The following is a 14,470-nucleotide window of genomic DNA, read 5'->3' as shown; positions in this document are numbered from 1 at the left end:
ATGCTTGGAACGTTTGAATTTACCATCAGATTACAAATTATAGATACTAGAGTTTGGACTCCAATTAAAAATTAATCAGTACACCTACATGAAAACAATTTACATCTAAATTTAGCTTATTCAATTCTGCATTATTCTATGCTAAACAAAAATTTCTTCGAGTACGCTTTCTATTTTTTTATCGTCGTGAGAACAAAAGAAGTGCCAAGGTTTTTGAGTTTTGCAATCCAGTTGAACCGTGGAAACTGTGGGCTGTCACTGCAAGACAGTGTGTGCAGTGTTGTCACATTCCACATACTACTTTATTTTCTTGAATAAAAATCTGTACACAATCGGTTTCGCAATGTGAATTGACAATGATAATGGATTTTCAAAGCAGCTGCAAAAATCTTGAAAACACGAACAATATTGTATTTGTAGGACTATCCAATACTAAGAAAAATGTTGTTTCGCAAAATTGATAAGAACGTTTTTTTGACAAATTTTAAAAATCTGAAAATTAAGAATTCTGTTTAAATCCTTTCTGCCTACACCGTACTAAATTTACATCACAATCGGACCACCTGTTTTTTATTTATAAAATTTCAAAGCGAGTGATTGTTTGCAAAACTCAAAAAACAGTCACTTTTATGTTCTCACGATGATAAAAATAGAAGGCACACTCAATTTTTTTTTTTTTTTTTTGTTAGCACAGATAAATGCAAAATTGAATAAGCTAAATTTTCATGTGAATCGATTTAATGTAGGTTTACTGATTAATTTTTAATTGGAGTCCAAATTCGAGTATCTATAATTTTTAATCCGACAGATTGAGATAGAAGTTTGGCACTAAGCTGGATACACAAATCCTTCCATTTGCTATCCGTCAACGTAAATATGGTATCTGCAAACACTTTGTAATACCTTATCTTTGTCACCATGAAGACATATGCAGTCCACATGCAACCAATTCTTTTACTGATGGTTAGAAGCACATGACTTGTATCTAAAAATGACGTTTTACACAACAGAATGCTTAAGTCTAACTAAAAATATTAAAACACGTAACACACACACACTCCTTTTGAGAACATTTTTAACGAACTACAATAATTATTCTATCTCATTCATTCTCTGACAAATCCTTACCTGATTCATCTAATGGTTGTTTTTCCAATTTTGAAAATGAAAATAGAAAAAAAGACCTAACTGTTATGTTTTTCTACATATAATATTTTTTTTCATTAATTCATTGTCCACAGATCTTATCTAATGTTAGATGCTTTCTGTAAATAAGCAACTTCTAACTGATAAGTAAATTCTGTATAAAGTGGCACACTTGATAGTTAAATTCCAGTTTGTAGCAATGGTCCAGTGTATTTGTATATGTTAAGTACACATGCAGGGCACAACGTTGACAAGTGAAGGTTACAAAGTGACCACTCAGCATTGGCCTGGTCATTAGATATATTCTTCGGTATGATAACGAATAAAATAGCACCGTTGTAGATTTCGGAACTGATGAGTTGCGCAGATAACCAATCCAATACAAAAAATGTCACATGGGAGCAAGTGAAGGAAAGAGGTGAAACTATGTTGAATATTGAGTTCCATTCCAGCAGTGGTTATGGAAAAAGTCAAGCAGAATTAATTCACACTAATGACTTGCAAATCACAAGCTGAAGAATATACCTCACCAAGTGTAAACAGATTTTTCCCTACGCAGGATTCACAGAGTAATTATGTTTTTTCCCTTCACTTTACATTTTAATCTAATTGATTAAACACATTTGTCAGTTAATGAGTTAAAAAAGGTAAAGTGTTCCCCTGTGCATAGCACCACGCCATGAAGGCGTATAGGGGGTGTGGGGGTAACGCCCCACACTTTCTTGATCCGGTCGTGAGTGCGGGTGATGTGATCAGCATCACGCCCCTGACCGCCTTTACCCCCCAGGGTTTCCCCCAGGTACCCATGTTATTCGACGCTGGGTAGGCGCCGGGGCCGCTTCCACCGTTAGAAAAGTTCCCGGATTTGAACCGGCCGGGGATCGAACCCGGGACCTTGAGCATGGTAGTCAGACGCGTTGAGTTTGATTAACCAATTAAATTGACAGCCCTTCTTAGTACATAATTCTTCTCTGCCTGCAGCTTGTTACAGTAATGTATTTTTTGTCCCAAAAATATCCTTCAAGTTCTTATTCAGTTAACAGTAGAATGTTCTGGTAATATAACCCATGGCGCAACAGCTCATAAGGGATAGGGCCTACATACCGACCACCTCACTCCCACATGCCTCAGCAGAGGTGGGTGATCACCCAACCAGTTAACGTGGTCAGCACGACAAACTCCCAGTCGTCGTTGTAGGTTTCCATGAATGGGTTACACTACTCGTTTGTAGCTCCACAATTTCCTCACAGTCGTAGGTGGCCACCGGTCCCATACATTGGCCGAAATCTCATGAGAAAAGTTGCTACGCTTCTTCTCCAGGAGACTCCCACCCGCGTGCATCACTTAGCCAGAGCCCAAAGCCTGCGGGTGCAGAATGTTCTGGTACTCTTTTCAAAATCTAGGCATACCGCATGAATCCCACAGTTGCCTAATCATCAGACATCGCACACTCCCATGTGACTTCTTTTTAGCGTTTGCTTCTTTCTGAAACCTAGCTCTGCACAGTTTTTTTTCCCTTTCGTTACCCTCAAGGGTAGCTTCAGTCTTCTTTAGCGAGAGATAACGTTCCAATAGTTTACTTTAGATGCAATTGTCAAGCCAAAGCATCACTGACACTGGATTTTAACTCTATTAAGCATGTCACTTTATCTGAACAGAAGTTCACAAAATGATGTACATGTATGTTAAAGTAGTTCTTGCTTTTGCGATTGGGCATGCATGAAAACCAAAAAAGATAGAAAATCTACACGTATCCATGAACCGCAAACTACCCATATGTTTCTGGATATAAAACTGATCGCATGCAATAAGTCTGAGGGATGACAAATTTTAATGTCACGTGTAAAATGACACACAAGGAAAGAGAAAAATGTACAGAAATTTTGATTCAATCCGAACTCAGACCGAATATTATTAGGTTGAGAATATACCTACCATTTTTACAACTCTTGTTTTATCATCTTCCACTCTGATATCATGCAATTTTGCTGAGAGATGGAAGGTCATTCATAACTTGATCATTTTTAAATATCTTTTTATCAGATCAGTATAAACTAAACGATGCACTTCCATCACAAGGAAATATATCAATCATATATAATTACGTAACCTCAACCATTTTCAAAATTGGAACTGTTTTAAGAAATACATGGACATTTCATAAACCATGCTCTTGCATCACACACTTTGTTTCAAAAGTATTTTTTCAGCACTTGTACATGTACTTACCACATCCATCTTTCTAGAAAACTCTACACATAATTTTGAAAATTTATCTCATATTTGGTAACATGAAACTGAATTATTTGATGAAATTTAAACATGTTAAGGAATGTTTACTATGATGGTTTATGTACTTGCTTTATATATTTTATTTAAAATTTCTCACAAAATCAGGAGAAAATTCTGACATAATATGGAATTAAAAGTGAGCAGGACTAAACACATAAGAGGAACAACATTTAAGAAGCAGGAGGATTCTTGGATTTGCTGATTCAATACTGACGGTAAATGCCCAGATATAAATAAACATGAATGCACATATAGTATAACTACTATGTAAACTTTAGGCTAAAAGATTAAAAATCGACAACTTACGTGTGTGAGTATGAGATTTTTCGTACTACGTTTCGGAGGTTACACTACCTCCTTCTTCAGGTTGAAACGATGTTATTCAGACACCTGACATGGTGCCTCGTCGTGAAAGTGAAGGTTAAGGATTTAGGTTAAAAAGTTGCTAGAAGGACACTTTCTAAAAAAGAATATAAATTACACATCTAAAACCGCGCAATACTATAAAACAAAAGAATATCCAAGGCTGAAGTCGGCGACCTGTCGACCGATACTCAGGGTAGGCGAATGCACGGTGTCAGCCCGTACCTGGGGAAAGAGAACTTCCCCTCCTCAATCCTTCCAAACTGGGGAGGAGGAGGGGAAGTTCTCTTTCCCCAGGTACGGGCTGACACCGTGCATTCGCCTACCCTGAGTATCGGTCGACAGGTCGCCGACTTCAGCCTTGGATATTCTTTTGTTTTATAGTATTGCGCGGTTTTAGATGTGTAATTTATATTCTTTTTTAGAAAGTGTCCTTCTAGCAACTTTTTAACCTAAATCCTTAACCTTCACTTTCACGACGAGGCACCATGTCAGGTGTCTGAATAACATCGTTTCAACCTGAAGAAGGAGGTAGTGTAACCTCCGAAACGTAGTACGAAAAATCTCATACTCACACACGTAAGTTGCCGATTTTTAATCTTTTAGCCTAAAGTTTATATTTAATTGTGAGTAATTCGCACATGACCAGTATGGTATAACTACTATGGTGAGTAAGGTAACAAAAGAAGGTAAAGTTCCCTGTGCATATAGCACCGTGCCATGAATGCACATTTAGGGGATGTTGGGGTAGAGGCCCACACATTCTCGATCTCGGCCATTTTGGAGGTGGTGGGCAGCACCACCTTTACCCCCCCCCCCACCCAGGGTTGACCCCAAGTACCCATTGATTTGAGGCTGGGTGAGCCCCAGAGCCATTTTATGTGAAAAATTCCGACCTTAAATCAACCACCTCAGGAATCGAACCCGGGTCTCAGAAGCCCTCCTGACTAGACCAGCGTGGCTCTCACGTGTACATGTAAAAAATTAAAATTGAATATGCTCACTTACTGGTTAGGTTACATATTAAGACCCAATATCCCTTTCTATAGCGACATTTCCAAATTTTTGCACACATTTTATTTTGACTGAAAACCGTTATTATGCAAATCATTCTTTAGTAATTACACTAATCACCTGGTATATGAATCTTACCTACAGGAGTATTAAAGGCCCTTTATGAAACAAGAGCATGGTAGCAAATGCATGTACTTCTCTTTGCATCCAAAACATGTGTCTGTGTGTGTAACATACCTACTCTCACACACGTATGCTCTTACCACAGTTAAACTACGTCCTGACCTGTATGTTTCTTTGCAACACAGACTCCATGGTAGATACTTTTCACTACTGCACTGGCATTCTTAATAACCAATTACAGAAAATTTAGAGGAAAACACTAAATATATTTCTAACTGGATAAAATTTGCAAGTTCAAACAGGAGAAAAATGTTAAGAGGTTAAGGGCGTGAGGAACAGTTTCCGCGAGGCTCTTCCATTTGTGGCACTGTTGCCAACTTAGCTCTTTTGGAGCCAGACATGGCTCTTTTGTACACTTGTTTGGCTGTGAACTGATGCACCTGCCCCACTATGATGCCATCACTGGCTCGGCCCACATAGACCAACTTTGCCATGAGTATACATTTTCCACCTGATGTGGCTGCTTCGCCCCACACCCTCTTACCTCCCCAGCTACTTTTTTATAGTGTCATGGCTGACGTGAAGGTTACATAATATTGTCACCTGGAAATCCTTTATTTTCGATTTCAGACGACCATCAGTGGATTATTGAAAAGCATCATGCAGCCAGATATAGACAGTGAAAAAACTAAGCATAAATTGTCATCACTTTAAAGTTAAAGGTAATACCAGCACCACCCTTTTGACACCTAAAATTACTCTAGGAGGCACTTTATCCAACTTTCGTAAATCAAGCTCCTTGAAAGTCAACTTTAGCTTCATTTAAGGTGAAATATGGCTCTTTTATGCATGCATCAGGTTTCAACACTGCCAGGATGGCCGTAGGAGGCAAGGAGAAATGCATTATGCTGATGGGAGCATTATTTTGATTGATTGATTGATTTGGTGTTTAAAGTCCACTTTCTGCACAGTAAGGCTAATCAGGACTGGACCTACAGTTTAAAGTGGGATCTGAACCGCTATGTGCCTCCACTGGGTATCGAACCCAGGACCCCTTGGGAGCATTATTTTATTTGTTCTCTTGGAAATATCAAACTTCAGATCGCACAGGGGGACAGGTTGACGATTTGACTGACAAGCGGAAAAGTCGAAACTTCCGTTTGATTAGCCGTTTCCTAGTAGTTGACGTTGCTGCTTTTTTTCCCCCATAAGGAATGCATGGAATTCTGAAAATTCTTCATGATATTTTTCAAATATTGTATCTAGCTCAATAATCAGCTTTAAAAAACACTTCCACTTGCAACATGTGGAGAAATTCATACTCTCTTGTACACCTTGATTTTTTCAGTAGCAATGCCCATTCCGACAATATTGAAATAAGTGCATACTTGGTGTAAAAATGTCACTCTTCACCTTAAATGGTGTTAAGCTTTTCTTCCATATTCTAAGAAAACTTCCAACACTCTGCCACCCCAAACAGAGTTTGACTAATTATTTTTTTTAAAAAAAGTAGCACACACTGCATTGTTCTATGCTTTTGTTGTTTTCAAAACTCTCCACTAATCTTAAAATAAACAGCTACTGTGCATTTCAAATAGTAACAAATTTTAGTATTCATGTGTATGTTTGTTACAAGCAAATGTTTTGCATGGCTGTATTCTCAAATATAAGATTTTCTTTGAATTTTGTGCCTCTACATTTTCAATTTTAAGCACACAAGGTTTAATATATTTAATAAAAAATTACTGTAAATTTTACATGGTCATGGAGAAAAATCAATTTGCAGTTTATGCATCAACTTGCCCTACGGGAGTTCACACACTGAAATGGCAGCTTATCTAGAATGAAGTCATAGAAACAGAACCAAACTTATATTTCAAAAAGAATAACTGTAACCGAGTTAATTTTTGAGCAAAATAATCGTAACTGTAACTCAGGTACTTATAAAAAAGTAACTTCCCTAGGTAAATTGATTGATTTAGTTTATTTTACTTTGCTTTTTGCTACTTTTGGCTAATAAGGGTGAATGTTGATAAGATAGTTGAAGGCACAATCACAAACATATAGGCAACACAATGCACATCGAGGATTATACTGGCTGTGAGTCCAGACGCCAGAGCCACACTAGCCTGCAAATTGCAGTCCAGGGTGTACTAAGTGGAAGGGATGTTGACATTTAGGTGTCTTTGTAAAGAATCATCCCTTTCATCTCCTTTCTCAGGACTGAGCTATACGATTGGTTTGGTTTGATTTGAGTTTGAAGTCCACTTTATGCACAGAAGGCTAATCAGGACTGGACCTACAGTGGGGTCTGTGTGTCTCCACTGGGTATCAAACCTGGGACCCCTTGATTACAAGGTGACGACGTTACCGCTACCCGTCAACAAAGCTCCTGTAGCTATATGACATGGAAAGGGGTTAGAAATATTACATTAGAACCTCATTTTAAATACCAGACCCACATTGTGTGTACTTCAGACAATTTATAGTTATAGCACCAGTTATAGCCGCAGAACATTGTTTGTGCCTCTTTTGCAATTTTAGCCCAACCATCTCTTTCTCATTTTGTAATCAGTATCCACAAATATGGAGTCTGTGTTACAATAAATTACCTCTAATACTACCTACTTCCATCTAGCTCATTACACTCAGGTCAGATTAGCTAACGAAGCCAACACTACTTGTAGTCCTAGTGTGCTACCTATAGACTGTACCATTAGCATTTGTGGGGAACTCTGTGGGAAAAGCAAGAGTCTGATAACAGGAAATCTTTAATGGCTAACAACATGGAAGTTAGAAGCCTGGCCTTGTGCATAGAGAGTAAACTTATCAGAGATACACTGTCAACTGCTTTCGCGATAATGGTTTGCAAAAATAGAGGGAGCGTGTTGGTATAAAATAATATGAACATTACCAAAATAGGATAACAATTCTCCAATTTAATCCAGGGAAGTGATCTGATATAAGAAAAATACAGTCAAGCACGAACTTCCTTTGCACTTCTTAAGAAATTATAATCAAATGTACAAGGTAAGGTAAAAAGGTAAGGCCCACACATTCTCGATCTCGGGCATTTTGGCGGTGATGTGATCAGCACCACACTCCAGTCACCTTTACCTCCCCCAGGTATCCATTGATTTGAACCTGTCGCTTTTATGCAGAGACAAGGCTGGAAAAATTCCAACCTTAGATCACACACTCCGGGAATCGAACCTGGGTCCCCCCCTGTGGGAGTCAGATGCCCTACTGACTACATCATGCGGCTCTTTGAAATGCACAATTTGTACAAAAAAAACTGATGTGAACTTGATGAAACCAGTTATTTTATGACTTGAGGAACATGTTAGGTGAAAGCATCCGTCACAGTGTTTTGTTTGTAGAAAGTTCTCACATCGGAACCCTCTGACAGACATCTGTAGACATCATTGCTCATTTTAATTGCATTTCAAAATTCGAACCTGTTGTAGATGTTGCTGTAAATCGCTTTTGGTTCAAACTACATTGTATTCTCTGAAATAGTGCAGTTTCAAGCAATTACAAGGTGAGAACGGATGAAATTAAAATTGTGGGTGTGTCAGCACTTGGGCTATTTGCACCCACACATTATGTGGCATCAAGTGTGTGTATCTTGAGGGCTAAAATCTCCTTACCAAAGTTGAAAGCTGAAGTCAGAACAAAGCACAACCCTACAGATAGATGATTATGCTGGCTGTAAGTCCAGATATCAGCAACTTGTTGGCCAGTAAGAATACAATTTTCCAGGATGTGACACTTGAGTGCCTTCACCAAAGGTGAACCCTTATAGCCTTACAAGGCGAGGTAAAGGTAAAGTTCCCCATGCATATAGCACCATGCCATGAAGACACATTTAGGGGATGTGGGGGGTAGAGCCCTACACATTCTTGATCTCGGGCATTCTGAAGGTGATGTATCAGCACCATGCTCCGACCATCTTTATCTCCCCCCCCCCCCCCAGGTAGGTAGGGTTGTCAAATGTCCAGCAACCCATAAATTCTAATGGGTTCTATTGGGTTCCGTTGCTGGACCGGAACCCTTTTCTCTCGCACAATTTAAATTCGGTCAAGTTGCATATTGTTTCATTGAAAAAGGTTCCTGGACCGAATTGAAATGCTTTAAATATGAAAAGGTTCTACACTGTCTAGAACTCAATTACGTTTGCTGATTTTCTCTCCCAATCCGGGATTGAATTTATTTACAATTCCTGGATCAGGCTTGACCGATTAAAAGTTGCCTTCTAAAAATGTCCGCGAGTACTTTTTACATTAGAATGTCACGCTGCAGTTGTAGAAAGCGTAGCGCAGGGAATAAATCCTAACGCTGTTGTTCTCGTGGGGCAGGATCAAAAACTCCCTTGTCGAAGAGTTACATAATACACTGACCTATATTAGTGTGACGTCACATTAGGTTCAAACAAACCTATCATGTGTGGCTCTGGCATACAAACCAAGAACCACAGCCAATAGCAGCCGTCAATGAGGTAACATGAGGCTGCAGGGACAGACAGTGATGCTATAACCAAGTGAAGGAACACACACGAGAGAATGGGGCTACATGGAGAGGGGTAACGTGACTGCAGCGTTTGAGTTTCGCCCATTTCTATGGCTTTGTTCCTTAGATTCTCGAGATAGCCAGCACTTGGATTAATCTTCATGCTCACAAGTGGATAATTGTTTATTGCCAGGTCCGTATTTGATCCAAGTTGCATATTGTTTCATTTCAATGTGGAACATGGACTCTATTTAAATGGATTCGGGGGGAAGGGAGGGGAGTTCCTCGACCTAATTTAAATACATTTTTAAAAAAGGTTCCCGGACTATATTTAAATTGATCCGGAAAAAGGTTCCTGGACCGAATTGAAAAACCTTACAGATAAAAAGGTTCTTTACGGTCCAGAACCCATTTACTCTTGCTGATTTTCTCTCCTGGACCGGAATTGAATTTATTTAAAATTCCTGGACCTTTAACAACCCTGCCCCCAGGTACCCATTGACTTGAGGCTGCGTGAGCCCCAGAGCAGCTTTATGTGGGTACAAGGCAGGAAAATTCCAACCTTATATCACCCACCCCAGGAAACAAAGCCGGGTCTCCTGCATGGCATTCAGGCACACTACGGCTAGACCACCGCCCTATAAAAGTGAGAGAGATTCTAATTTCTTCAAATATCAGTACGATATCAGAGAATCTGCAATGATTTTAACCGTAATTTATATATAATGTTACTTGCATGTACCAAGCCCCATCTTCTTTTTGTAAGATTGATTGATATATTTTACTTCATTTTTCTGCCACTATTGGCTAATCGCAAAGGTGAGGACAAGTGATGATATGATGAGAGACTCATTGAACCCAGGATCCCTAGCATCATAGGCACTGCGCTAACAACTCTGCCACGGAAGACAGTAAAATTTTGGAAGAGAATTGCAAAATAATCCAAACTCACGTAATTTTAAACTGCATAAAACAACAATATCTACAGCATAAATTTATTCCCAATGATCAAGGCCATGACATATCTTCCATTGTTAGAAGATAATTTAAAATAACATTTTACTCAAATTATTATAGCCAATTTCAGTTTAAAAAAAAGTCAAAGAATTACTTAAAAACGTTATCAGAAAATAATAGCAAAACTCAATTGTGGTTACAATTTATACAAATCATTCTGCAAATAAATGAAATGATAGTAGCCTCTTGTTTTTCCATGCTAAATAAAAATGGTTTACAGAGTTCACTGGCATCTAAGTACATACCGCTGCTTGCTTCTTCCACATGTCTATATTCTTTCGCTGGGCCTTGGTGAAATGGTCCCAAACCTTCTGATGACTGGCCGCCATGAATACCCTCTCAATCTGACCAACTTCAGTGAAAAGACAAGCATAGTTAGAAACTAAAGGGGATAAAAGTCCTTTTTTTTCGGATGATGACCTCAATACTGACTTGGATCTTTTTGGGTTTTTTTTTTACCTGTTTTTTCTACATACATAGTCACTCTCTAGCTCAGGCAAGGAGCTAAGAGAAGCCGTAGCCAACTACTGGACACAAGAATATGTGAATTCCGAAATTGAGTAAAGAAGAAAGGATTGAAAATCATATTTGTACAGGTTGTTTCACTTGTTAAAGAATGATGATTTTCAATAATAATTTACTTTAGAGACAATAATAATAATGTGTTCCAAATTGCTTTGCTTATTAGTAACTATTTTTTTATGATACGGTTCAGGCCAAAAAGAAAAGCGAAAAATGCAGGCTCAACCACGACTCTGTGTTTGTGCCTTCATCTATTTGTCAAACGCATATCGACAGCATACCAACACAAGTTGCACAGAGGATTATACTGTACTGTCAAGATGCCAGTTAGTTTGCAAAAAGCAATCAAGGGTGGAAGATATGGAAGGGAGGAGGGCATTTGGATGTCTTGAGAAAGGGGTCACCCTTACATGCCAGGGAACCCGTTGTGTTGAATAATATGATGGAGGCAGCAAAGTGTCCAGCTGAAGTGTTGCAAAGAGTTCATTATGGATGTTTCCTTCTTCCTTGCATGGTCCTTATTAGGGATGTGACGAAGCTGAAAATTTACCGATGCCGATGTACTCACCGATAATTTTTGTAACCAATACCGATGCCGATATTTAACCGATTCCGATACATAAGATTATTAAACAGAAATGGGATGTTATTTTCTGCATGACAAAAATAAATTTGGTATGTACATTTCTATTGCATATCATATGTATATACATATATATTCTCAAGAGATGCGAATGTACATTTGCATCTACAAAAGGTTATGTGAATCTAGAGATTTAACATTAGTACACAAACAGTTCTTTGACATGCAAAATGAATTCCTGTTCTGCTAGATTCAACTTCAGAAATACAAGATTTGGAAGCACTTCTGAAAGTAACCTACTTCTTCTCTTATCGCAAATCTGTTCAGCAACACTGAACACTCAATCACTGAATACTGATGCAGCAGGTATGCTCAAGTATTTTCTCAGCACTTGCTTCAGGTTTGAATACTCATTTTTGAATTTCCAACACAACAGCAGATCCTGGTTCAGCAATGTACTGTTTTATTTCCGATTTATAGTTAGGTTGATCCTCTGAATGAGAGTTTGCAATAATTTTAATACAAAAACTCTACAATAATGACAAATCATAACCAAATTTTCAATTAATCTTACAAAACTAGAGCATAAAACTTATTAGAAGGTAAAACTCTAGTATAATCTGTACCGGTTTAAATATCGGATTTTTGCCGATTCCGATACCGATGCCGATATGTCAATTTCAGCCAATTTTCATACATCTGTAATCGGCTTCTGCACATCCCTAGTCCTTATATTTGTGTCCATGTCAACAATTTTCTGCCCCTAGGCATTATTTGATTAGTCAGCACTTGCAAGTAGGGATGTGCCGAAGTCAATTACAGATGTATAAAAATCGGCAGAAATTGACATATAGGCATCGGCAAAAATCCAATATTTAAACTAGTACAGATAATACTAGAGTCTTACTTCTAATCTTTTATATTTTAATTTTGTAAGATTTATTGAAAATTAGGTTATGATTCTTTATTATTCTAGAGTTTTGTAATGAAATTATTGCATACTCTCATTCAGAGGATCAACCTACCTCAAAACAGAAATAAAACAGTACATTGCTGAACCAACTAGTCCATGTGACCAGGATACGTAGTTGTATTGGAAATTCAAAAATAGTATCCAAACCTGAAGCAAGTGGTGAGAACATACTTGGACATACCTGCTGCAACAGTATTCAGTGAATGAGTGTTCAGTGTTGCTCGACAGATTTGCGATAAGAGAAGAAGTAGGTTACTTCCAGAAGTAATTCCGAAACTCGTGTTTCTGAAGTTGAATCTGCCAGCATTAAATTTACATTAAGAACAGGAATTCAATTTGCATTTCAAAGAACTGCTTCTGTACTAATGTTAAATCTCTTGAGAATCTATGTTCTTAAAGGTTCACATAACCACTTTTTGTAGATGTAAATGTACATTCGCATCTCTTGAGAATATATATGTATATACATATGATATGCAATGGAAATGTACGTAGCAAATTTATTTTTGTCATGCTGAAAATAACATCCCATTTCTGGTGAATAATCTTATATATCGGAATCGGTTAATTATCGGTATGGGTTCCAAAAATTATTGGCGAGTACATCGGCATTAGAAAATTTTCAGCTTCACCACATTCCTACTTGAAAGCTAGAGTCGTTCGAGGCTATTAGCACCAGGGAACTCAACCAGCCACTTTCAAGTGATTAACCATCAAACCATACACATAAGCAAAGCAATTTGACACTCATTTACATCTAGAAACATTTCCTGTTTTGCCTTGTCTTGCTATTTACTCACCACTACATCAGAAGAACATCAAAAATTATTCTGTCTGCTCTACTTAAGTCTGGATGCACAAGGTGAATAGTGTAGATATATATTACAAAAAAAAATGTTTGTACAGACATGGACAGTTCTGGGTTGCAACGATCCCATTGAGAGGCAATGTGATTGTCACAATCCACAAGTGTCTGCGACTGTACAGCAGTACTGAAATCAGGATACTGCACTCCACCATAACTTAACTTCCATGTTAACAACTATCTAAGTACAGTAAAACCTCATTAATCCCAACCCCGATAAGCTGGACTTTGCTTAATCCGGACAGGCAAAAGGTGAAGAAAAAAAAGCAGTTTTAAATGTGGCTAGAAGTCAACAAGAGAACTTCCCAAAGAAAAGGTAGTCAACCATTGATGAAATTATGTTTGTTTGTTAATCCGGACTTTCGTTAAACCGGTCAACTTATCTCCCCCCATTAGTCCAGATTAACGAGGTTTTACTGTATCATGTTATCAATATTGTGTTAAAAAGTAATGGCACTGTATTAAGGTTATCTATATCTAACCAACTCTTTTAAAAGTTAGAATGAAGTACAGAAAGGACAGAGAGAATTTAGATGAAGAACAGCTACTGCATATAACTTGCAGTTCTTTCTCCAGGAAATATCTTACCTAATAATACTTCCCTCATTTTGAAATGGGATATGCTAATAACTTTTACTGTTGTTACATGTAACTTGTTCATATGGTGTGAAAGGTACAAGAAATTTACAGTCAAGTGTAAATTGCCACTGTAATGAAATGATTAAAACATGCCCTAAAATTGCATAAACTTACATTTCTTTGTGGCAAATAACAAGGCAATATATAATGTGCTCTTGTTTTTCAGAATAAGGTACAAGTTGTAGGAATTTTATGTTTTTCAAAAAGTATTCAACAACAGGAATTTCCTGCTGACTGTACGGGAAAATCAGATAAATCGCATGAATTTTTGACATACATGAAAATATTATCTATCTTAACACTCATGATTATATAGATCTTTTTTTATGCAACAGACTACAAATTGAATGAATTTGTCACAACTGAAGTAAAAAAATAAATTTTTGTGAGGTTCAAACAAGCACACATCAACTGTCACTTGCAC

General features: G+C 37.8%; 1 protein-coding gene across 3 annotated transcripts in view; it reads right to left on the bottom strand.

The window, feature by feature from the left end:
• Nucleotides 1-14,470, bottom strand: part of LOC145999560 (ecto-NOX disulfide-thiol exchanger 2-like) — a 59,027-nt gene that overhangs the window by 19,015 nt on the left and 25,542 nt on the right. For all 3 annotated transcript variants that reach the window (XM_083136567.1, XM_083136570.1, XM_083136568.1), the window contains one exon: nucleotides 10,710-10,816. In XM_083136567.1, the coding sequence (XP_082992693.1) occupies nucleotides 10,710-10,816 (107 nt within the window). The remainder of the gene's footprint in view (nucleotides 1-10,709; nucleotides 10,817-14,470) is intronic.

Source organism: Lepisma saccharinum, chromosome 15 (assembly GCF_977018435.1).
Source record: "Lepisma saccharinum chromosome 15, izLepSacc3.1, whole genome shotgun sequence".
Classification (NCBI taxonomy): domain Eukaryota; kingdom Metazoa; phylum Arthropoda; class Insecta; order Zygentoma; family Lepismatidae; genus Lepisma; species Lepisma saccharinum.
Note: the sequence above shows the minus strand (reverse complement) of the source record. Positions and strands in the feature narration are given on the sequence as shown.